Raw genomic sequence first — 26761 nt, forward strand, 5'->3', positions numbered from 1 at the left:
CAGCCTGGCAGTCATCCATTTAAATGTTAACAGGATGCCTTTAGTGAGTGGGAAGAAGCACAGAATGCCCGTGGGTGATGCCTTGTAATCAACTGCCAAAAATCTAGCACACTGTTACATCATTTTGACAACATGACTCCATCTTATGAAATTGTGGAATTTCTAGTTTCATAATGTATTTAGAATTCCTTGGCAGAAAACTCTTGTTTAATACCAGGTTCCCATAGGAAATACCAAGTTTCCCTAGGATATAGTGGTCATGGCAAGTTTCTTCATGTTGCTGCCACAGTATCAAAGTGGTGCAAGAGACCACTTACAATGGGGTAAACTCTTGTGTTGGCTGAACTGCTGACCTGAAAGCTGGTGGTTTGAATCCGTGAAATGGGGTGAGCTCCTGTCTGTCATCTCCAGCTTCCTATACGGGGACATGAGAGAAGCCTCTCACAGGATGGTAACACATCCGGGTGTTCCCTGGGCAACGTGTCTGCAGATGGCCAATTCTCTCAAATCAGAAGTGACTTACAGTTTCTCAAGTTGCTTCTGGGATAATTTTTTTTTTAAAAAAATGGATATTTAATACTGAATGCTGTTAAATATCAAGACACATGTAACACAGCCCAATGGAAAACAGTTGTCAATGTCATGGTTTTTAGGCCTGTTCTTGAGGTTATTTGGGGCACTGATTCAGAATATTGCATTGGATAATCAGTTCTAGTTTCTTAGACATGGTTATCATGATTTTTATGGGCTAGCATGTGAAAACTAGTATATGGCTATGCTCTATATCTCAAATACTAGAGCTTATAGGGGGAAACTGGTGATCTTTTTGGAATCAGCAAGTCAAATATACTCAGAAACAGCTCTAACATTTGGGACACCAAAATGTGTATTGGAAAGTGTGATCAAAGATCCCTTATTAAATGATAACATGATTTGATGAGTTGCCCATGTTATCTATGTTGAGAATCTCACTTTCTCAAAGTCACCTGATATTAATTCTATATGGTAAAGGAGGAAGATGAAGGAAATAAAATACATGAATACATTGTGACCCATGAATTTATGGATATGTTTCTGAACTTACTGTGGAAACAGGAAACTGGATCCTACAAAAATGAAAAATTCACACTGGACGACCAAGAAATTCCTAGAGACATCCTTTCTAGGAATTTGCTAGGTCTTCCAGGGTAAATGTATGGTACCTCCAAGCAGTAGCATACCATAGGATCCTCATACAATGGTTCTCAAACTTTTTCAGCCACAGAGCCCTTTTTGAACCAAAAGTTTCTTGTGGAGCCAGAAGATATGTTGATACATTATATAATATATTATATTATATATCAGACATAAGCAAACTATTAGACCAACATAAACTTAACAGTATTGCAGTGAAAGACCCCAGGGGCCATCCAGTCCAACTCCCTTTTGCCATGCAGGAAAAGCACAATGCAATCACCCCCAACAGAGGAAGGTGCAGGAGGAGGAGGGAAGTGCCCCTCGGCATGTTTCAAGGACCCCTAAGGGCTCCCTGCAGCAGACTTTGAGAACCAGTGCTGTAATAGACATATACATTCCAAGAGAGGGGATACCATATTTTATTGTATAGGAGGAACCATGAGTATCCTTATTGTGGGCATGGGGGTCATACTGCACTGTATTACAAATCTGAATTTCCTCAGTACTTTCCAGGGCCCTTCCACACAGCCCTCTATCCCAGAACATCAAGGCAGAAAATCCCACATTATCTTAGTGTGGACTGAGATAACCCAGTTCAAATCAGATATTAAGGGATTTTCTGCTTTGATATTCCGGGATATAGGGCTCTGTGGAAGGGTCCACAGAATCATCAAATAAAGGTGAAATGGTGGGAGATTCATGATAGATCAGGGAGACAAAGCATCACCCACGGGCATTCTGTGCTTCTTCCCACTCACTAAAAGCAGTTCTGTTGTTGTGGGGCAGGGAATCCTCTCTTGAGTTTGCCACCATTCCTCTTGCATCTGCTTCAAATTGAACAGGAATTCCGCTGGCGCTAGACCTCTTGTCTTAGACTAAGGGCCCTTCCACACAGCCCTATATCCCAGAATATCAAGTCAGAAAAATCCCACATTATCTGAGTGTGGACTCAGATAACCCAATTCAAAGCAGATGTTGTGGGATTTTCTGTCTTGATATTCTGGGATATAGGACTGTGTGGAAGGGCCGTAGGAATGCTCCTGTTCAACTCTGAGAAGCTAAGGGTACAATCAGGTGTGGGTTTGCTTCCCCCATGGTGATGTCTTTACCAGCTTGAATATATAGGGATCTATATACATAAGATTACACTTATTCACACAGCATTTGGCTCAACAATAGGATTCCCTATAGTTATAGTGTTCAACTTTCATGTCTCTGAAAAATCAGCTCATGAAGGATATGGCTAGCTACCATTGATTAACAATTATGATTGACATTAATTTCTTCGAGAATTTGGTGAAAATATTTATTAGTGTACTCTAGACCAATGTTTTTATAAGTACTCTTTAGGTGGTGTAGTAATTTGATTTTTATAACTACCATTATGGAAACTGGCACTGAGTAACTGAAACCACAAGTATCGAGTAAACTGTGTTATAGGGTTGTTGTAGGTTTTTTCAGGCTATATGGCCACAGAGGCATTCTGTGTTATAGTAAACTGCGTTATAGTAAACAAGGCATTCAAAAGGTTGGATTATTGGGTCTAACTTGGTATGTGGTGTTGCTAATTGGCAACCTTTTTTGACAGGATGGGACAGATAAGAGCCATGGTCTATACTAGGGATTGAAAGTTTTTTCTACCCAGAATTTATGGGATAACAACTTCCATCTTTCACTGTGGGCTATGCTAGTTAAGAGAGATGGGCCCAAATACCACCAAATGAATTTGGATCTATTTAAATTACAATTTAAGTAGGTCTGTGACTTTCTCAATGCTGCTAATTAGGCCCCCCCCCCTCCAGGTCTCTGAACATTATTTATGTGAAAAATACATTACCAGATCTGTGGAATGAAAAGAGCACAATGGGGCATATTATCCATATTAGTGGAATATTAACACCTACCTTTTGTAGAAGATTAGAAACAGAATTATGTTGGAGCATTCAGATTCATGATGTTGACAAGTGTCATACAACCTGGAGCTTTCTAGGTGTGTTGGACAACAATTCTTTTCATTGTATGTCTGATCGTACAGGGACAATGGGAGTTATGGTCACCCATACCTTGAGAGCACTAGATCAAGCATGGGCAAACTTGGGCCATCCAGGTGTTTTTGACTTCAACTCCCACAATTCCTAACAGCTTACCAGTTGAAGTCCAAAATCCTCGGATGGCCCGAGTTTGCCCATGCCTATATTAAATATTGCTGCTTCCTGGCCAAACACACAGGCAAAAATGGATATATGGCTAGATGCTTTGTAAACATATTACCTTTTTATTAGTTAAGTTGTGGTCATTATGTGATAAATTAGTTTTTACTAAGCAAAGGGATCTGGGGGGAAAGCCAACTATGAACATGATGAAAACAAAATGCCTATCAAGCTGCTATACACTAAATTCAATGTTTGTCCTAAGTAGAATAGAGCCACTATATCAATGAGAACTTGATAAATCAAAATGTAAGTAGATTCAGCTACTTTAGTGAAGCTATTCTAACCAGGACTAACAAGTGAATTCATCCTTCAGATTTTCATGGGAATGATGCACGCCTGAGGACCCTTCCACACAGCCATATAACCCAGAATATCAATGCAGAAAACCCCACAATATCTGCTTTGAACTGGGTTATCTGAGTCCACACTGCCACATATTCCAGTTCAAAGCAGAAAATGTAGGATGTGTGGAAGGGGCCCAGAAAACACACATCACTGTGATCTTACTTGGAAGTAAGCAGTGCTTAATTTATGGGGACTTACTTCAGAGTAAATTCCTAAGTACCTTTCCATAAAGCCCTATATTTCAGAATATCAAGGCAGAAAATCCCACAATACCTGCTTTTAACTGGGTTATCTGAGTCCACACTGCCATATATCCCAGTTCAAAGCAGATAATGTGGGATTTTCTGCTTTGATATTCTAGGATATAGGGCTGCGTGGAAAGGCCCTAAGATTGTGTTGGGCACCTCCCACTGAAATCAGTGGCTCATATTGAATGGTTCCCTTTAATTTTGTTCATTTGTCAGAAATTTAAAAAACTCAATTCTTCCAGAAAATAACATAGTTTACTTGTAATGATATTGAGAAGGCATACCCATCTGACACAATGTATTTTTGCCTTCCCTTTGATGCTCCCTGAGCCTTATGACTATTCTAAATGATTTCTCCTTTAGTCTATAGTAAGTTTGTTCAGTAACTAACGTAAGTAGCCTTAGCAATGTTATGATAAGACCCTGTCTGATATGCAGTTATAGAATGCTTGCGTAGCCCTTAGATTTTCAGTAACCACTTAACAAGAGAGCATTTTGTATGCATAAAAAAAGATGTTTCTTCCCCCCACAATTAAAAGCACACACAAACTACCATTCTCATTAGCTCACAAACATACGCTGCAGCCCATCGACTATATATTATTTTAAAGCTTTTCCAAACGTAGTTTAGCTAACATTTTTAGAAATATTATATTATTTCTAAATCCATGTGCCTGTTGAAACCTCATTATCTCAGATGATACTGATGGAATGTCATAAAGCAGTATCATGTAATACATACAGACATTCTTTTGATGCAATAAACATGTGATTTTTAAGGCTCTCTTAACAAACGCACATGTTTATTCTTTGCTAAAACATGTTTCTGCAAGTGCCACACCTATTTTTTGCAAGTATTTCCTCCTTGGTTGTCAAGTGACAATGCTCAAAAACGTTTCCCAATATTGTTTTTTTAAAGCAACAAGAACAAAATTCAACAATTCTGACCTTTTGATGCTGTGGCTATATTGCTGTTTTCTTTTCCTTCCATAGCAAATTGCATCCGATTCTGAACAACTGTAAAACATGGGTGTGTCACTGAAACATGCATTTTTATATTTTTGCTCCTTATGAACCAGATAACACATGAGATGCAATGGAAATTTCCCCCCACCAAGTTTAGCAATTTTGTATTGTTCTTTCCCCCCACAAGCATGGAAGTGAATGGTTTTGCAAGATGCACTAGTATTGGTAGAGATTGCATCTCATGTGGGATGTATCTGGAGTTTTATTATTTGTTTTATAGTGTCATTTCAATGTAATGTGCTGTTCTTTGTGTCTTTGTTGTCTCTTTTTTTTCTTTGTCCCCCCAACAGCATTTTGTCCCGCACAGGGAAGAAGGAGAATCAAGATGCCTCCAATTTGACAGTGCCCATGACCATGTGTCTTTTTCCTGTGCCATTCCCACTCACCCCATCTCTAAGACCACAGGTCAGTTCCATCAACCCTACTGTTACTCGCTCCCTCCTTTACAGCGTCCTGCGAGATGCTCCCACTGAACGCGGCCAGCAAAGTCGTGATGCTCAGTTATCAGACTACCCATCATTGGACTATCAAGGACTCTACGTGACATTGGTGACTCTACTGGATCTAGTTCCTTTGCTACAACATGGTCAACATGGTAAGTGAGCTTTTGGAATTCTTGACAACTGGGATGCTGTGTTTTCTCCAGACTTGGGAAAAAATGTGAAAAACAATTGACGTATATTGGCACAGATCTAAATTTGGTGCCTTGCAAATGTTCTCTGGATGTACTGTTATATATACTACACATGCATACATATTGAATTTAAAAACATGGGATCGATCTTGTGCAAATTTAAAGGATCCAGAGACAATGCAACTCTGGATGCTGTTATGAGAATGTGTCTCTCCTTCCAAATGATTTAGGAGTGGGTTCGTTTTCTCTATTGAATAAACCTCACAAGTTCAACCTTTATTCTGTCTTTAATTCGGCACACTCCTGACTCATTCTTACTTTTGCGACCTCCCTCTATAAATGTTACCATTGTGGTCTGTCACATATGACAAAAATTGTTAAAGAGGAAGAATATACAAGCTAGGAGAGGCTGCAGCTGTTTGCTTTTTCTTGTGTCAAAATAAAAGGACAAAAATCCATTCCTTCTCTCCGTTCTCTCCCTGTTGAGTTAATCAAGTGCAAACTGTTGATGAAGGCTTTCATGGCTGGAATTACTGGGTTACTGTAAGTTTTCTGGGCTATATGGCCGTGTTCCAGAAGCATTCTCTCCTAACGTTTCACCCACTTCTATGGCAGGCATCCTCAGAGGTTGGATATTTGCCATAGATGTGGGCAAAACATCAAGAGAGAATGCTTCTGGAACATGGCCACACAGCTTGGAAAACTCACAGCAACCAAGTACAAACCATTTTCGCATTTTAACCTATGTTTCCAGCAATTGATGTAAGCCAAGAAAGTGGAAGAAGAGAAGAAAATTTGATACAGTTTAAAAGCAGCTCAAAATGTAGTATCGCAGAGAATTAATTGGGACTGTCTTTGCCCAAACAGAGAGGGTTTGAATGTGTGAGCAACTGAGCATGCTCATCCTTATATCATTTCTGTTCCCTATCAAATTTTTAGCTTTAGGTTACATTTGGATCTTACTTACCAGATTATTTCCAATGTGTCTGTACCAGAATGCAAGACTTTGGTCTTCCCAATGTTGTTGTTCATTCGTTCAGTCGTCTCCGACTCTTCGTGAACTCATGGACCAGCCTACGCCAGAGCTCCCTGTCGGCCGTTACCACCCCCAGCTCCCTCAAGGGAGCTGGGGGTGGTATCTTCCCAATGATTTGGGAATCTTCCCAATGATTTGAACTATATCTCCCAGAATTCCTTAACATTGGCCATACTGATAGAGATCTGATGGCAATTGTAGACTAAACATCAGGAAGGGAAAAGGTTTTCTACTCTGGTCCATTTCTATAAAGGTGGCTTTCACATAAGGGCTGTAGTGGGACAGGACAGGACATCTAAATGTGGTGTGTAAGTAAAATGCTTTTTTTGAAGTAATTGATTGAATTGATCTTCCAGCATTTTAAGACATGGTACTTTGGGCAAACCATCTGAGGAATAAAATGTAAACATGGCTGTCCAAAACAAGTATGCATTATTGTCAAGCAGCAGTTCCCAACCTTTTTCTGACCAGGCACCACCTGACCAGGGACCACTCTCCAACATTAGTACCAGAAGGATTACGAATCAGTTTTTGGTCAACTTTAGATTCGGTTTGGTTATTTGGGGTGCTGATTCAAAAAATTGCATTGGATAGACCATATCAGCATATGTTATCTAGTAGTCGCCATCTGCTCACTCACATAAAACCATAATTAATTAGCCTTGCTACAATAAGAGGGTATCGCGAGACCGGTCACTCGTGTTGCAACAGTTTAGTAATGGTGAGGCCATGGACCATATTTTAGTTCTTGTGGACCACTCATGATCCACGGACCACAGGTTGGGAACCACTGCTGTAAAGGATGTAAAATGACATTATTTAAAACAATTAGAAAATACATTGAATGTGGGTGTTATTGTTTCTGCAACAAGTAACTATGCAGGTGAACCAACATGTTCAAGAGTTGGTGCTTCCACTATAAATACTGTGACCAGTTATACACGTGGAAGTTACAGGTCCATTCATATTTAGGGTATCAGTAATATCAAAGTCACTGTAGTAGCTGCCTAAACTGCTGTATTCTGTACTGCATTTAGAATCCTTTGGGAACTACAAGGATTACATTCTCATTTCAATTTACAGAGGTCAGGAAGATGGAAGAGTAAATACATGTTGCCTGCTAATTGAATTGATGATAAACTGACCAAAATGCTGGTTGTCCTATTTCTGTTTCTATAGGCAATCTTAAATGTTATTTTATTCCTTTCTAGTGAACTTCCTCAGCTAATGTGGTATTTTCAATACCATTTGTCTTAAAATGTTCCCAAGCAGCAGAGCTATGAAGCGGAGGCAGACACCTGCCCATCATCTCTTAGTCCCTCTTATCTCAGCTGGATCCCATCCATGGTAGCTGCAAGAGAAAGCCCATGGGCAATGACAGTATTCAAAGCTGACCCTATCATTAGGCACAGTGCAGTGGCCACCAGAAGCAGATGATTTTGCATGTCATGAAAGGGCAACAAAATGTTAGCTATTAAATTTGATATTAATACTTCTGTTCTTGTTTGTATTGTTAGTGGAATTTTCAAGCTTTATGCACTAAAATGGCTTTTGATTATGTGCTCTGCTTCAGGTAGTAAAATTTATTAGGTCAGCTATAAAGGACTCCAAAGACTTTCTGCAAGTTTGTCATAATTTGGCCCTTGAAGAACAAGTGTTCATTTTGGCATTATAACTTAAGACAGTTTCTATAATTCACTTGGATTTCTAAATTATTTTTCCCTTCTTGTTTTTCCCCTTTAAAGATTTTTTTTGAATTTCATTGACCTAGGCTAACTATCTCACAAAGATAAGAAAGTAGAAAATGTCTTCTCTCAAACATTGATAGTAGCCAATATTGTTTGTTTTTGTGCCTTTGACAGATCTTGGACAGTCAATTTTTTACACAACGACTTGTTTGCTGCCTTTTCTCAATGATGACATCTTGAGTACTTTACCATATACAATGATCTCCACATTAGCCACGTTTCCACCATTTCTGCACAAAGATATCATTGAGTACCTCAGCACATCTTTCTTGCCCATGGCGATATGTAAGTAATTTATGGTTACTTCTGCTTTTGCTTTGGTGAAAGTTTCTCTCAGATTGTGAATGCTTACAATCAACCAACTTACAGAAGCAATTCATGACAGCATTTTGTATTATTTTTAAAATTTAGAATCAAATATTCATCCTCAAATTAAATCTGAGATAATGGTCTATATTAGTTATTCATTAATGAATCGTATTTTGCTCACGGCTTAGCCAAAGCATGAGAGATAATGCCGATAAAACACATTATTTAGAAACACACTGTAACAATTTTTTTTTAAAAAAACACTTTCCAAAAAGCAGATAGTTAAAACAATGGAAAGAGGAAACCTTCTTTTGTGATAGTGTTGGTTCCCTACCAGAAATTCCACAAGAATGGAGGTCAGCCTAACTTTCCTCAAAGTTTCACAGCAATGCCCTGTCTTGTGTACTCACTGTATCAGACATAATGGTGAAATGATCAGGTTTATAGATGTGAATAAATAATAAAGTGCTGTTTTTCTGGCTTGAGGTCTGGGGATGAGTAACTTATGAAAAATAAACGACTATGACACTCCTTATCACACTAACCATACTTCCCCAGTATATTTTGTATATTTGAAGGACTGCCGAATGAGGCAGCAGCTTCGCATGCTTGTGTTGGATTTGGGTTACACACAAATTACAAAGAGGAAAAGTAAGAAAAAAGAAAAAGAAAAATAGACTTTCCTATCAGTGGTACCAATGATGATGCATCTTACTTACCGTATATTCACAATGCATCTGACTTGCTAAGAAAACCCCAAGATAGGGTTGCCCTAAAGTTACCATAAGTCAGACATGACTTGAAGGCACACAACAACAACAACAAACTGCTGACTAATTTGACTTACTGGTTAGCAGTTGGTTTGTAGGGTGGAGTCATAGCTCTAGAATCATATTTTAATATGCATTGTTTTATATTGATTTTTGAATTATTTGGTGTAGATTTCAGATAATGGCATCCCTATTCCCCCCTTTAGATTTCTTTTCCTTTAATTTCATAAATTGTGTTAGCTTTTAATATAATCCTGTATATGGCTTTTAGTTTAGATTCTTAAGTAAATCATCTTATTGTCTTAACAATTATACAAGTAGAGCCCAGAAAACTCACAGCAGCCCAATGATACACTTGTTTTAAAGTTTTAAATCTCTTAACCCTTAACTCAAGATGGTTTTAATCACTGTATTTTAATGTTGAGACAAATGTTTCAATGTTTATGTATGCATATAATGAATTATTGTCCCGGCATTGAATGTTTGCCATATATATGCTGTACTTTGCTCTGAGTCCCCTTCAGGGTGAGAAGGGCGGAATATAAATGTTTTAAATAAATAAATAATAAATTAACTTTGATATGTACAGGACTTTGTCCCTCTTCTCTTGAATTGGTAATTGACCGTAATAAAGTGAATTTGAAACTTGAATACAATAAATAATATTGACCCCATTAAAGGCCAGAATCTAATGTTGACAAAAACTGCTTTTGTTGTTGGAACTTAGTGAGATATGTTTCTATCTTCCCACTCCCCCTGCCACCCTTATATCCTCAAAGCCACCATGGGATGTCTGGAAAAATCTCAGAAGCAGGTTTTAGACTGGTGCAGAGGACTACATGAAGGAAAGGAAGACACCCTGCTGTAGTAGTAGCTAATTTCTAAGTGCAATGCAGGATTTAGACCAAAGGTTCTCTGTTGACTTGGGTGTTTGGTGCAGTTCTTGTCAGAGTGAGACCCCCTGGGGTCTTTGCACAGCGGACTTGAGGTTATCAGATCACACAGACGCAAATTATGACAAACTGCATTTTCCAGTTTCAAAATAACAAAGTCTTTACTGAGCACATCTCTACACGTCCATTTTTCAAACAGGCTACATCTTGAAGACAAAACTACAAAGCACACAAACAGTTTCAATTTCATCTCTTTATCAGTCTTAGCTGAATCCTCCCTTTTCTTTCCCAAGCAAAGGAAAATGTCTTATCTAACTTTTGCCAAGGTCTTTACTCTCTCTGCCTCTAGTGACTACAATTCTAGCATACAGTTGAACATGACTGAACCCATTTTGAATACATATGAAAACATATATTGTTATACATATTGAAACACATTGAAAAACAAACATACATACTTTCCATAATCCTGATAGTTCTGTGGCATCCCATTCATTTAGAGGCTCTGTAAATACAGAAAGGTTGCACACAAAGTTTCCACATTTTCTTTGGATTGGGCTGATCTACCATTAAGATGTCCTTTGTCCTCTTAAAAGAACTCTGAAGAGTCCAGAGGCCTTTTCATGTTTAATATCTCAATGTGATGATAGAAATTGATTATCAGATTTTCTGAAGTCATTTGGCTGTGTCTTTATGCTCCTTCCTTCCTATATTTAAGCCTTTAGTGATTACCCCAGTTGCCTGTTAGTTTCCTATTTCAGTCCAAGATGCTAGTGAGGTTGAGATCTAAATATTAAAGAAGACTTTCTCCATGCTTGCACACCCTCAGAAAAGGCTGATTTCTGACAGGAGGAAGATGGACGAACATAGTGCTTGGTACCTTTCCTGTGGCTCTGAGCTTTTTTAAATTAACAAAAAGTAATGGATTTACTGGACAACCACCTCTTCCCCTTTAAAAAATATACATGCATATGAATGAAATCTAGGAAAGTTATTTTCAACTAAAATACCAATCTTGCAGTTCAAGTTCTGTGTGAATTGTTCAACAAAATGTGACTCTAAAGTTTCTTTTGAGTGAATGACAATTTAATGCATTTTGAACCTCTCTTTAAGACTGTGTTTCTCAAACTGTGCCCCTCCGGGTATTACTGGACTTCAGCTCCCAGAAATCCCAGCCAGTTACCAGCAGTTGTGAGTTGTGGGAGCTGAAGTCCAAAACATCTGGAGAAACACAGTTTGCGAATCTCTGCTTTAAGATATTTGTAAATGTGTGAAGAATAAGAAGCAACTATCAGGCCATCTACTGGTCTTATTTGTGGTTTAATGTTGTGGACATGGCTTGCAGTGATCCATAGGTTTGCATTCTCTGCACCCACCGTTCCTCTTCCGATGTGACTTCAGAATCTCTAGGTCCTCCAGTGCACCTCTATGGTCAATTTCTGCTGGAGAAGCTTAGAGAGAATAGTTATCTAACCATGTGAAGATATTCCAGTGTGATTATGTGGTGAACTTTTGGATGGAGGATCTAGTGATCCCTAGAGAGATGCTGTATTTTATTCATAGTTTTCTACTGCCATGGATTCAGTGTCCTTAACCTCAGTAAATGTGAAGGACTGACTAAAAAGTCATCAAAATTCCTGACACCTCTCCAGCCAGCTAGCCATTGCTAGCTTTGTAGCTTCTTGGTTTGAGAAGATGACATAGTATGCAACTGAGAGTACCATCAGTTGATTATACTATGATAAAGTAAATATGAAATGGAGAATACGGAGATTTCTTGAGTACACAGAATCAGTGTGGTTTAGTGGTTGGAGTGTTGGGTTGGGTCTTTGGAGAACTGAGATCTAGTTTTCGTTGAGTTATGTTATTGGATGATCCAATAGTTCAGTCATTTTCTCCCAAATTAATGTATATCACAAGATTGTAATGAGATGTTATGGAGAAGAGAACAACATTGCCTTGAGTTCATTGAAGATAAAGGTAGCTAATAAAGTCAATGAATCAATGAATGAATGATAGTGTAGGAAGGCATCCATGGGGGTATCTATGGAGATGACACACCGCATTTCCGATTTGACTGAATCATTTGACATCTACATTTTTATGAAATGTCTGCGATGAACAGTAAATGATTTTGAGTTGCTAACTGTTGATTATTTTGTTGTTGTTTCCTTTGAAGTGGGCTCCTCAAGGAGAGAAGGGGTCCCTGCTCATGTTAATCTCTCTGCATCTTCAATGCTAATGATTGCAATGCAGTATACATCCAATCCTGGTACGTCCCATCTTTTAAGGCTGTTCACTTGTCACTCTTCTGGGAGAGAAATCACTTAAAAGCTTGTTCAAAATATGGGGTGTGCTTTTTTTCCTGCCCTGATGCTTCACTAGAGCTACTTGAAATCTAAGGCTACATGAATTGCTCCTTGACAAAGTTTTAATGCTCACTGTTCCCTTGATTTGAAAAGAAATTGAAAATTGCTCTTTTAAAATGTCTGAACCTGGCTTCCTGAAGCAGCTCGTTGGATAATTAAATTCAGTGTTGGAAAAGCATCTTTGGATACTAGCTTTGGAGGCTTTGAACCAATTCTATAAATTCCATTTTAGCAGCAGAAAAGGAAAAAGTGTCATTTTGAAAAAAACCACAGTTTCTTTAGTGATAATTAAGGAACACTGAAGTACGTATTACGGAGAAATGTGTTGATTGCCTCATTTCCTGCCCTTTTCGTCAGGTTTTTCATTGTTACAAAAGGACCAATTACACCTTCTACAGTCTGTTACATTGATTGCAATTAGAAGGAAAGGGATCGTTATGTTGGATCTGACAATTGCGGGAGAGAAGCAATTCTCAGTTATTGTGTGAGAGATATAGCTAGTTACTAGACTTGTGCATTTGATGCGGAAATATCCTTGATTCAGATCTAGTTCGGATGTTTAGTACTTTTGAAGCAAGTTCTGACATGCCTGCTTGCTGCCCCCCCCCCATATTAAGAATTTGAATCAAAAGGAGCCTTCAATTCTTAAGCCTCTGTTGTGTTTGGATGTAGCTATGATGGAGCTAAAATTCACAGGGCAACCAAGCCCTGCTGAGAGGTGAAGCCAAACCTGTTGGCATGCCTCTCTTGTTAATCAAGACTGACGGGGGAGGCAGAGATCACTAAAAAATGTTGTTTTTAAAAGCTTTGAAAATTCACCATAAATCTGTGGATAAGTCAAATGTTCTGAAATTTGGTGAGCTAACAGTGGTAAATGTGTTGCACCACTGTAGCAAGTTTCATCAGGATAGTTCAAAAATGAGGGCGAGAGAAGCCCCTCAAATTTCCCCACTGACAGTAATGTTTTCTAATGCGCATGCGCGGCCACCATTTATGAGGAACTTACAAAGATTCAGAAGTTTCGTAAAGTTTTAACATTTTTACCCCTAAAATTCAAAGAGGACTTTAGAAATGAAGCACCAGCGCCCTCTACTTTTGAACAAATTTTAGGACCAATTTTTTTTATCACATATGCCTACTAGTAGCTAGTAGCTATCACTGTTTTTAATAATGAAAAGTATCTACATCCATCAATGACTTGAAAATCCTTCTGCAAATCTTGATTTTATACCATACATCCCATTATAATGGGACTTGAGCATCCACAGGTTTTGTGCAGGTGCACCCTTAGATATATGTTACTAGCATCCATTTGCCAAATAGACTTAGAATTGCTAGACATTAGCTGTTTAATTAGGCACTGACGAAGTCAAATATACAGATGCTAAATAAGCCTATACATTTCATTTCTTGATTTTTGCTATTCAAGCTGAATATGTGTTGGTTCGCTGTTGTGGGGGTCTTGGGATGGTGATTGTTGTCTGTTTGCGCACGTTTCTGTTTTTGTTTTTAATGTTGATGCGGTCAATAGACTATTCAATAAACTTTGCTATTCAAGCGATGTATTTCAAATTCATTTTTTTTCTTTTCCAGTATACCATTGTCAGTTACTGGAATGCCTTATGAAGTATAAACAAGAAGTTTGGAAAGTAAGTTTGTGATTAAACATGCTAATGAGTCATTGTTTATTTTAAAATTAATGTTAGTTTGGGTCGTCAAAACAATTTATATGTGTAATTCATTTTTTTCATGAGGTTTGGGTACAATATTTAGTATTATATTACAATATGAATTTCTGTATGTATTTTTCCATGAAATGTTGAATCTTTTTGTTAGATTCAGGCATTGAGTAGTGCCACTGAACATGGTGGTCTGTGGATTCATGCCAATGTATGTTGAACTTCCAGGAAAGAAATAAACATTTATACTCAATTGACATAAATCTGGTGCCGGTCCTTGGCACACTGAGACTAAAACCCCTGCTGGTCCCTCATGTTGGAAAGCTTAAGAAACAGTAGCCTAGAGGAAATCTGAGAAGCAATGACATCAATCCAGTCTTTTCAAACATCCAAATGTTGCCATGTTGGCATCAATGTTGACCTAATTGTGGTGGCAAGTCAAACTTGGCCACACACCCAAATGTTGGAGGCTTAATTATCATGGTTTGGTTTTTGGTTTCGTGGATGCCAAATTCTATTTTGCTTTTGGTAACTGTTTTATAACCCTTTAGGAGTTGTGAATTTTTTAAAAAGTAAGGTTCTTTTAACAGGGTGTTGTACGTTATGAATGAATTGTTTATTGTACTAGCCATAGGTTATGGCATCAAATAATACATAACCTTTAAAAGCACAATATACACTTTTCAATATAAACAAATAGGGTGTTGTACTGTTTTTATTGTACTATTTTTGATTGGCTTCTTAATCATTTTATTGTATATTGTACATTGCCTTTAAGTGTTAATGTCGGTTTAATGCCATTTTAATTTAGATCTTTATATATATTAAGTGTATGGTATTTTAATTTGCAACCTGCCTTGAGTCCTAGTCTGGGCAGAAAAAGCCAGATATGATGATGATGATGTTTTAAATTCTATGAAATGTTTGAAATTGTTGTTTTATTGATACATGCATATTTAAGGAGTATTTATCCATGAAATGATATACAAATCTGGGGAGAAGAAATGCCCCGGAAGTGGCCACTTGTATTCTCTCAAATGTTGCAGCAGGGCTAGAAATATTATTTTCTTAAGGTTCCTGAATTTTTATATTGCTACAAGAATATGTTTCTTCCCTTCTGAGTTAAGAAGGAGGTCCTCTCCCTATATATACCTGTCTGAGAACTGGGGTATGTTGGAGAGCAATACCTTGTGAGAAGACATAGAAGAGGTCCTTTCCAACTGTAGAATACCCTCATAGGTCCACCAGAAAAGCTCTTCTTCCAACAAAACTCTTTTTAGTTACCTGGTCTCAGAGACTTTGGAGTTCTGACATTGGAGATCTGACACGGAGGTCAAAAATGTGTTAGCAAAAAGTTGAAATAACGGCGATGGAGTAAGGTTGAGAGAGAGGAGTTGAATTATGTAGTCTGAGATCACTTCTAGCTGGCACAAATTTAGGCCAGGGTGAGGGTAAATAATTTTCATAGGCTGGAATGGAGTTGGATTCTCATAGGCTGGGATGAGTTTGGATTCAGCACATCTTCAGTTGTAAATTCAGCTAAACCTTACCCATCTTCTCTAGTTGGGATTGCACTCTAGAGCAGAGATCGTATGTGAATTGAATGGAGCCTTGCTGGTGTATTTTATGCTGGAGGTCTAGAAGGGAAATGTGTGATGGAATGAGGACATTCCCTTGGAACACAATCTATGTCCATTGTGGTTGGGAAAGCAGAGTTGAACTATCTAGATACTGTTGCAAAGCTTGGGAAAAATGTGTTCAATGAGGAATGGGATACCTCCTTTTGTAGCATCAAGAGATAGATTTTGCTGCCAAAATAAGCCAAGGGGATTCCAACCAAAGCCTATTCAGACCTCTAACTAGCACTGGAACATTTACTATTTTCTTTATTCTGTTGATAATTTATTTTGACATCTTCTAAAATTAAATTTGTGATGGCCCTGTCTTTCTCTTAGGACTTGCTATATGTGATAGCATATGGCCCATCTCAAGTAAAACCACCTGCTGTACAAATGCTTTTCCACTACTGGCCCAACTTAAAACCTCCCGGGGCAATAAGTGAATATCGAGGATTGCAATACACTGGTGAGTTGAGCTGTATCTCCATCAGTTCTAGATGGTGATGCCTGGCAGAAGATTCTTGGAAATATGTTAGAGATGGTTGTTCTTCTGTGTGTTCAGAATCCTGTCTGTAATATGTTCATAGTTTGTAAAAGTCTTTATATGTGGCTGTGTATTCCTGGATGAATATGTTCCCCAAAATGCAAAGCAGTAAAGCTGCACAGAGGAGATGACAAAGAGTGTCATACAACCTAACTAGCATTCTACATTCAAAGAGGCTTACCAAGAGATGGTATGGAATGTCTGCCACTGGTGGTTTTCAAGTATTTATCAAAAGGAGTTTTAGCAATACAGAAGATAGGGCAAGGGTTGGTCTAGGTGATCCGTTGGGTGCCTTCTAATTCTATGATTCTATAATGACATTGTGAAGTTGTGGAATAAGTCCGTTTTGCAACAAGTCATCTGTGGACAAGTGTGCCAATTCCCTTCTGATACCACTGTGGCTGGGTAAATGAATTCTTGTTTGGATTCAATAAGGGTAAGAAATATATATTGATATATTTGGATGTATGCACCAGTCCCATATTCCCTTTTTATTCTTGTGTCAGGCTGTTTCACAGATGCTTATGCAATCAGCCCTCCACATTTGTGGATCGGCTTTTGCAGATTTGATTAAAATAGTCTCTCTAAGAATATCTAGAATCACTTTCAATGAATGTTGATCATAAAGTTGCCCTGGAGGACCTAGAGATTTATAGAGAGGTGTCCTCTTAGGGGAAAAAATATATGTGTTTTTATTAGCATTTTAATCACTTTCAAAGGGCTCCTGCAAATGTGGAAAGCTGGCAGTAATTCATTTGCTTTCTCTTGATGATTCAGAAGATGAGTCATGGCTATTTAGATAAAGTGACATCACTGGCAAATATTATTCTAGGAATAATACTAGGAAGCTTTAGTCTGTGTTCACTTTATGAGTGGTTAATCAGCAGCTCTGTCTTCATGATATTAGAAGAGAGATCTGCAATAGGGATAATGGAAACATTACTTTGATTGACACTTTAATGTGAATTTATCATATTCACATTTTCTAAGCTTGTAACCAAACTAGAATAAAGTTGTCTGCCAGTACTCACACTTTCATGAACTTTGAGATGCATTTATTATAAAATGTGTACATAAAATCTTTAATTCAGTCTAAATCTGGGAAAGGAGTACAAAACAAATAGATTACCAAAGAACACACACAGGCTTGAGTTAAAACTCTAAAATAAACCAAAAACAAATTTAGAAACAGGGTGGAATAAACTAAAGGCTTGTAATGAGCAGAATTAGTCTTGATAGATTCTTTTATCTTTGCTCTGCTGTGTTAAGGTATATTGGGAATATGGGAACTTTGCTTTTCAGATCTGGATCATGCGTAGCCCCATCTATGCATAGGCCCTGGTGCACATGACTGCACAATGTGTTTGGTGTGTGCAAATCTCTGTGTGTAAATGTTGCTTCTGTGTTTTTGGAGCTTGCTCCCACTTGGTGTCTGCATGTTTATTGTGGAAGAAAGTCCTAAAATGTGATCTATGACTAAAGCCAAATCCCATGTTTTTAAAGCAATGGGAACAGACTACAATTGTCCTTGGTGTCTTCACTGTCAACATCTCTTTCTTTTGCAGGGTGGAGGTCTGGCAGGGAGGATAGTTTAGCAATGATCACAATTGTCCAGCTGCACATAATACTAAAGGTCACACAACTATGGCATAGTCAAAAAAGTTCCTACTATACACAGGAGCTAGGGATATTGTAGGGACAAAAGATGCTCCTGGATACTCACACAGTGTTCAAGGGCTTCTGATCCCTAAGACATTAGCAAAAGTTGGTGAGCGTTCTTGAGTTGTCTCAATATGGCAGAGTAGCCCTGTACTTCAGTGTTGGTGTGGACAACAAGATTGGCTCTAATTTGAATCAGTTCAGCTGTCCACATGGGCCAGTGTTGCCAGCAGAATTATGAATGGCAGTGCCTACATTTATTTATCTTTTTATTTAATTGATTTGTATCCTACCTTTTTCCCAGTGTGAGACCCAGTGTGGGCTCACAGTACGCAGTTACAATGGAGAATGCAATTAAAAAACAATTAGATAAACAATCAAATCAAAAACATTAATGTAAAAAAAATTAAACATGTAGTTACATAATTAAAATGATAGGAATAGGCACACCTGAATTAACTGCAATGGGCACTTAATTGTTAAATAACTAGGCAAACCAAAAGTGTAAGGTAAAGTAAAGGTAAAGGTTTTCCCCTGACCTTAAGTCTAGTTGTTTCTCACTCTGGAGGTGATGCTCACCTTCATTTCTAAGCCAAAGAGCTGGCATTGTCCATAGACACCCCCAAGGTCATGTGGCCAGCATGACTGCATGGAGTGCCATTACCTTGCCGCAGAAGTGGTAGCTATTGATCTACTCACATTTGCATGTTTTCAAACTGCTAGGTTGGCAGAAACTGTGCCTAAGAGCAGGAGGTCACCCTGCTCCCTGGATTCAAACCATCAACTTTATGGTCAAAAATTTCAACAGCTCAGCAGTTTAACCTGCTGTGGCACCAGGGGTGTACCTTTACAGTATCCCAATTTGGCAAGGACAGTCACCCTACTTTATGAACCACTTTAAATATGTCCCAGTTTCTTTCTTCTTATCCCACATTTCCTTTCACTTACTTCCATTGAACTAAAAGTACAAAAGTAGTTTGCACTCAGTTAATTAGTGGAGGGAGGAGGTACAGGAGAGGATGGGTTGGAAACTTGCCTTCCCAGTAATAATAATAATAATAATAATAATAATCATCATCATCATCATCTTTATATCCCGCCACCATCTCCCCAAAAGGGACTTGGAGCGGCTTACATGAGGCCAAGCCCAGCGATACATTGCAGCAACATAAAATATAAACAACAAAATAACATTACAATAAAATAAATAAACCAATCAAGTAAAATAAACAGTACAAAATAATATAATGAAAAATAAAACAAAGTGGGCGGGCCAAATGCATGACATAAAATACTAAAACTCTGGATGAGATAGCAATGAAAAGGTACATTTGTGGGGGAGGAGCTCGGAGGGGACTGAATAGTGGAATTAGACTTTCAGTAAGGTGGGGGAAAGTGCATTATGAGGGAAACAGTTGTAGGTGAAACAACAGGACTGGAATATATGGTCACTCTCCAAAGGCACATTGGAAAAGCCAAGTCTTTAGATGTTTCTTAAAGGCTGCTAGGGTGGGGGCTTGCTTAATCTCACCAGGTAGGTCCAGGTCAAAGCTACAGACTCTCCTAGCTTTTGTGTTCTTCCTCATTAATAGTTTTTTTCCCATCTTGACCGCATTCTGATGTTGCTTGGCCACACGTGTCCTGGTTTTTATCTGTGAAACATTGGAGGGTGTGAAAAGGTCTTTGTCTGCCAGTGGAAAGACCACTGCTTCCCATGGGAATAATCTTACATTTGGAATGTAAACAGACTTTTTGTATTGCTTTTTTGCCTATTTCACCATAGTTACCAGCTCTGCATTTTGAGGCAGGATTCTTTTCTGCGGGCTGTTTGAAATCCTGTAAAAAGAATAATTTTTGCATACTGATCCCATTGCAAGCATGTGTTCTCACTATAGTACAGCAGCTCCATATTTGTCAAGTTACGCTCTCCGTAGAATGGAAGATGACATTCTGAATCTGGCAAAATGTTCAAGATCTGAACTAAAAATCAAATGGAGTCATCTGAAATTCTTACAACTGATACCATTGATCTCACTCAGTTCAGTATCAAATCATTACTTAGCTGTTGGTTAACTTCTATGTGTTTGTCCATGGTGGTTTTGTTTTTCAGCATGGAATCCCATACACTGTCAACACATTGAATGCCATAATGCCATTAACAAGCCAGCTGTGAAGGTAATGGACACTTTTGCACCCTCTTAGAATACTTCCAATGAGGAGACACTCCAAATCTTCCCTGAAGTCCCTGGGTTTGGTTACACTTAGAAGTACCACAGCTTAAATGCTAGGCAATTTGTTGATGTTGTTCAGACAATATGACTTTCCTTTCAGTTTTAATGTTCAGTGTGGGAACATTAAAAACTGTTCCCACACTATTCCAGAATTAGAAACTAAAAGAAAAGCCATGTTGCTTCATAAAATGACTACTCAAACTGTGACACCACCACATGAAATGAAATCTTTATAATAGTCTGATAGTTTATGACTACTTGCCATTAAGTTGACCTCAATTTATGGCAAGCCTTGATGGTCTCTAAGGGCTCTTCTGGACAGACCCTATATCCCAGGATCTGATGCCAGGTTTTCTGCTTTAAACTGGATTATATGAGTCCACACTGCCAGATAATCTGGGATAAATAGAAAACCTGGGGTTATATCCTGGGATATAGGGCCTGTCTGGAAGATCTTGTGGATTCAGAGCCATGGTTTCCTTGACTGAATCAATTCACCTGTAGCATGGTTTTTCTCCTTTCTTACTGCCTTACCAAGGAACACCATATTTTTGATGAATCATTTCATGGTATATTCCATGTAAAACAGCCTTTATTTGGTCATCTTGACTTTCAGTGAGAAATCAGGCATGATTTCCTCTAGGGCCTATTCTTTTGTCTATAGTACTGTAACACTTCCCTGTAGTATTCCTGTTTAAACCTTTCCATTTTAAAACGGATTGTCTATAGAACAGGAATTTTCTGGTCAAGTTCATCTCCTGATACTTAAAATCACATTTCTACCTTGTTTTCTCATTATCTTTGCCTATTCTTGGATCCCCTAGCATGCATACACTCTATAGTCGACAGAGCTTTTGCCATAACAGAAGCCAGGTGTGTTCAGGAAAAGAAAAGCACCGAATCGGTCTTCCCATATATGATGAGAATGACCTCCACAACATGTCATTAGACTGCTCCTTACTGTTGGCATACTGATTAGGGTGTATGGGAGTTGGAGCGCAACACATCCTTAAATCTCTTCTGATTTAAGATGTTCCTGCCTGTTTGTTTTCATGTTTTTTTCAACTATATTTCACAGGAAATCAATCCTTTCTGTCATTTAGCTGCAAAACTATACAGTTGGACTACTATAATCTAAAAAACAGATTGTGCTTCCTTAGAAATAATTAAAGCAAGGGTCTTCATGAAGAGGACTGGTTTTCTTTTACACTTCCAGAGGAGAACAAAAACAGGGTGAAATTATCTCCCATGCTTCCTAAGCTATGTGGGGGATTTTCCCATTTTCTCCCCAATTTTTGCTTGGTGCTCGGACCCCCAGGGGTCACAAACATAGCCCATCTTTAAAAAAGGGGGACGAGAACTTTCATCTATCTCAATGCATTGGGAATCCAAAATATTGGGAGGACTACATGCTTCTCAATCATGTTCTTCAAGATCCTTTATATTAATGTACTCAGTGGATAGTCTGTGAATAGCATTTTCTGATCTCTCCTACCCGTTGTTGATGATAGGTCAGTTCTGCTTATTTCATGTCCACCAGTTTTACTGTGGCGAACACAGCACATTTCAATGCATTCTTATGAACTAACCCTATTTCTGGGTTGTTGTAAGTTTTTCGGGCTGTATGGCCATGTTCCAGAAGCATTCCCTCCTGACGTTTCACTTGCATCTGTGCCAGGTATCCCCAGAGGTTGTGAAGTTTCACAACCTCAGAGGATGCCTGCAATAGATGCAGGTGAAACGCCAAGAGAGAATGCTTCTGGAACATGGTCATAAACCCTGAAAAACTTACAATAACTCAGTGATTCTGGCCATGAAAGCCTTCGACAACACATTAACCCTATTTCATTAGGAAATATGTTTCTGTCCTTTTTTTAAAAAACCCTTTTCATTGACATCAAAGCTACAACAGCAACTATTATCTCTTGGACTTGTTGCTATCATGGAGAATTAACCCATTTCAGGTTTTTGTCATGAACGAAAATGAGCTATTTAAGGTGTTTAATCCTGTTTCCCAAATACATTCAGTACATTGCATAATATACTTAAAGTTCAGACACGACATCAATTCACGGTCTCACTGAAACCGGAGCCCTACAATGGCTTACCTTTTTTTTTTCATTTCCAAGCACTGTAATAGGAAACAGGAATACCCACAGTCCACAAATGTAGATTATTTTCAGCCATTGGACATTGTCAGCTGCCAGGGCTGCCTCAAGAGCTTTTGTTGCCCGAAGCAGAGCAGCAAATGGCACCTATCCTTGCTTAAGTCAAGACCAGACAATTCACTTTAGCATGCAAAACAGTAAGTCCCATAAATGATAAAAAGAAACGTGGCTTAGGCCTAAATCCATCTGTTGAACTCAATCAATGTATATCTGTTGAATGAATTGCCAAATAGCAGTGCTTCCCTAAATCTGATTGATCAAATGGATCTCCTCTTGTTGAGTCTAGCTATTGGATTTAGGCCTAACAATTTTCTGCCCTTCCTCGTATCTATTGACTTTTGTCGGTTGCTTCATTTTCCCAGCCCTGTTAATTGCCAATTAGGGTTTGATTTTTCATATCCTGGGGATTTTGTACTTGTATGCTGGATCACATTTTGGAAAGAGAAACTGATTCTGTCCTTCCTATGTGTTTCAGATGTGCATAGACCCTTCCTTATCTGTGGCGTTGGGGGATAAACCACCCCCACTCTACCTTTGTGAAGAATGCAGCCAGAGGATTGCAGGGTGGGTAGACAAAGAGCTGTGAAAACAATGAACCGAAGAATCAAAAGCACAATGAATCCACAAATCTTCTGCCCTAAAAACTCAGGACCTGGTGAAAAACAAAAGAAGCATACCTTATTCGGGGCAGCTAACTGCTGAAACTGATAGACAGCAGACTAAAGGAAACTAATTCCCAATTCAATGCTAATAATATTATTATTTCAATGGGGAAATCAATTCACTTTCATTTATTAGATATCCTATCCATCAGCATTATCTAGTCCACTGTGCATCATAGGATTTATTATTTTTGTTGAGATTAGGCCACTTTCACCTAGAACAGCAACTACATCCAAAGGGTATATTCTAGGAAAGGTGAGGAAGGAATCAGTGCATTTTGGCAAGTTTGAGGATGAACGTATGAAAAGATGGACTCTGGTTCAAAGTGCAAGACATCAAGAAACAAAATCTTATATCCAGTGGCAGAGAATTTTCCAACGTAACGCCCAATAGATGGACAAAGGACCTCTTCACATGTACCCTTTTTTGGTGGCAGCAGCTGGATCTTTAGGGTTCAGCCACAGAGCCTGATGGCACCCATCACATCCTGGATAACTTCTTCCGCAGAAGCTCCATGACCAAAGTGCTGCCACTGCTGCAAAAATTGCAACAAAGGCAGGCTTCCTGTTTTTCCATAAGGGAAGATGGATCAAGCTGCTGAAGAAGGGTTTCCTTCCATGTGATGAGGAGGGGGGGTGGGGGGGGGAAGCAGCGATGGAACAGGATGTATGGTGACAGGTCCCCACGCCCTTGTGTGACCACCACTAGGATGCAGTGATCCATAATATATTCAGTGGCATGTGTGACAAAGTCATACAATACTAATCATCCTCAGCCAGCACAGCCATTGGCAAGAGGTCACATCTGATCAGGAAGGACTGCAGTTGAATTTGCTTAGTTCTTCTCATAACACACAACTACAGAGAAATTCTCTGTGCCTTTCAAAATATATTTCTACTATTCTAAGGTCTAGAAACCAGATTTCTTTTAAAAGGTCACATCTGCAGATTGTACTGTCTTTTTAAAATTCCCTTGGAATTGACATAGAAAAGAAGGCTAGGTTAATCACAGGTATTTTAAAGGTATTGCAAATCATAATGCAAATGGCATAGTTGGCTGTGTTGTGCAGATGTTCTATTGAAAAGCAGAGTATTTCCTTCTCAGAAAAGGTGTGGGGTTGTCAGATCCTAAGGGCGGTTCCACACAGCCCTTTAATCCAGGAGTGATTGCGCCCTGGTTCTAGTCCACACCTCCCAGTAAGCATGTTCCTTTCCTGGGGGAGTTGTGTCCAGATGCAGGAGGGCAGGGAGACAGCCCTCCCCAACCTCCTTAAAAAAGCATTTAAAAATGAGATAACTTACCCGGCTGCCATTAAAGTGCTTCTGGAGCTTTCCTGGTGCATAGGAATGATATGCCAGAAAAAGTGTGTGTGTGTGTGTGTGGGGGGGGGGGGTAGGACTGATTTTCCTCCCCCCTTTCTCCTGGTGCTTCATTCCTATGCTCCAGGAGAGCTCCAACAGTACTGTAATGGCGGCCGGGTAAGTTATTTTACTTTAAAACACTTCTTAAGGGGTTTTGGGGAGGGCGTTAGAGCCCTCTCGGATATTCCATTCTCCAGAAAATGTGAGAGGGCTGTGTGGATGGCCCCCTCAGAAGTCCTAGGACTTCTGAGGGGACAGTCCAGATTCCACCCACAGTTGGAAAGAACCACATATTTCAAGAAAACCCAAGTCTTTCCCACTAACAAATTACCTCAGCATAAAGCAGGGTTTTTCTCCTTTGTGCGTAATGCTGTCATGTTTATGTCTTTGGACGTTCCACGTCAAGAAGTGGGAGCTCACATTTCTAAGGGGCTGTCTGGATGGACCCTCTCTCAGAGTTAGGAAGATGGTGTCAGAGAAAGAGCGAATGGAAAAAGAGAAAGGAAGAAATAGAGAAAAATGGATAAAGAGAAAGAGAGAAGAAGAGGATGCCAAAAGCAACAACAGGGAAAGAGAAATAGGAGTATCATAGAAAAAGAAACATGCAAAAAGGAGTGTAAGAGAGGGGAATAAGGAATAGCAGAAAAATTAGAGAAAAAGCATGACTATAATTTTATTCCTAGCCCTTCTTACCACTGGCTTCAGCCCCATCCTGCAGGCTAGCTTGAGGAAAGCCTGGCTTTCAATTACAAAGGACTCCCAACTGCTGCTGCTCTGTAGGAATGGAGTGCAGCATTTGGTACAAAACTATGTATTTATTCTTCACTCAGCATTTATTAAAGCCAGCACATGATATTACTTTTTCTCCCACCAAGACGCCGTTGATTTGCCTTCTATGAGGCATATATGCAGTAGCATTTTAAATGTGTAATAAAAAGCAATGTAACATCTAGCCTAGAGGTGCTGCTCAGTAAAGGACAAACAACAACTGTAAAAAGAATACACTGCAGCTTCAGTTTTTGATAACATTTTCAAAATGCAGTCAATGTCACATTTCAGGGCAAATGCAAGCCAATTCTGTGAAACTCGGACTCTAAGATGTGCTACTTATTTTTGTTGTTTTTGTGGTTCTATAACTGCCTTGGCACCACAGCACCATCAATTAGAGGACTGGGAACAAGAACTACAAAGTAATTTAATTTTACAGTAGTCACTTTGGTGTCAAAATCTTCTTTGACGTAAACCTCAAGTCAAAATAATTTGATTTGCCAGGAGGCCTGGCTTTTTGAAAAAGGCACAGCTTGTTCTCTAAAGCTTGGCTCACACCTTTTGCCATCTGAGGATAGTCACGGCGCTCTGGGTTTTTTCATCTAAATTAGTCCTGAGTGCCATCTGCAAAGAAGGAGAATGTGGCAGACTTAACGTCACTGCAGTGGTAATTTGGAAGAAATGCAATGGGTTGGATCACAGATATCTATGAGCAGAAAAGGGTTGGGGAAAGAAGGCATTTTTGCCAATTCCCTCTCCTTCGTGTTTGCAAGCATTGAATTACAAATAACGAGTTTATTTATTTATTGTGTCAGGAGCGAACCAAACAGTTGTACTGTATTAAAAAAAACCCAAAGTTTGCAAACTTGGCATTCTATTAAATGTCTTTTGACCAGTAACTGGCCACTTGGAGTGCCTTTGGTTTTGCTATAAGAAGGTCCTCCATTGTGCATGTGGCAGGGCTCAGGTTGCATTGCAGTAGGTGGTCTGTAGTTTGCTCTTCTCCACATTTGTGTGTCGTGGGTTCCACTTTGTAGCTCCATTTCTTAAGGTTGGCTCTGCATCTCGTGGTGCCAGAGCACAATCTGTTCAGCGCCTTCCAAGTCACCCAGTCTTCTGTGTGCCCAGGAGGGAGTCTCTCATTTGGTATCAGCAATTGATTGAGGTTCTGGGTTTTAGCCTGCCACTTTTGGAATCTCACTTGTTGAGGTGTTCCAGCAAGTGTCTCTGTAGATCTTAACAAAACTATTTCTTGATTTAATTCTTTGGCGTGCAGGCTGATATCCAAATGGGATGGGCCGG

At 39.1% G+C, this 26761-nt stretch overlaps 1 protein-coding gene across 6 annotated transcripts in view; it reads left to right on the top strand.

The window, feature by feature from the left end:
* The window catches only part of UNC79 (unc-79 homolog, NALCN channel complex subunit), a 142074-nt gene that overhangs the window by 19661 nt on the left and 95652 nt on the right, over positions 1–26761 (top strand). For 4 of the 6 annotated variants that reach the window (XM_060756353.2, XM_060756362.2, XM_060756380.2 and 1 more), the window contains exons 3-9: positions 5299–5603; positions 8541–8711; positions 12578–12670; positions 14361–14416; positions 16402–16531; positions 20379–20443; positions 23143–23231. In XM_060756353.2, the coding sequence (XP_060612336.2) occupies positions 5299–5603; positions 8541–8711; positions 12578–12670; positions 14361–14416; positions 16402–16531; positions 20379–20443; positions 23143–23231 (909 nt within the window). Of the gene's footprint in view, positions 1–5298; positions 5604–8540; positions 8712–12577; positions 12671–14360; positions 14417–16401; positions 16532–20378; positions 20444–23142; positions 23232–26761 lie in introns of those variants that run through there. The other 2 variants (XM_060756389.2, XM_060756398.2) reach the window with 2 other exon arrangements.

Source organism: Anolis sagrei, chromosome 1, assembly GCF_037176765.1.
Source record: "Anolis sagrei isolate rAnoSag1 chromosome 1, rAnoSag1.mat, whole genome shotgun sequence".
Taxonomy (NCBI): Eukaryota; Metazoa; Chordata; class Lepidosauria; order Squamata; family Dactyloidae; genus Anolis; species Anolis sagrei.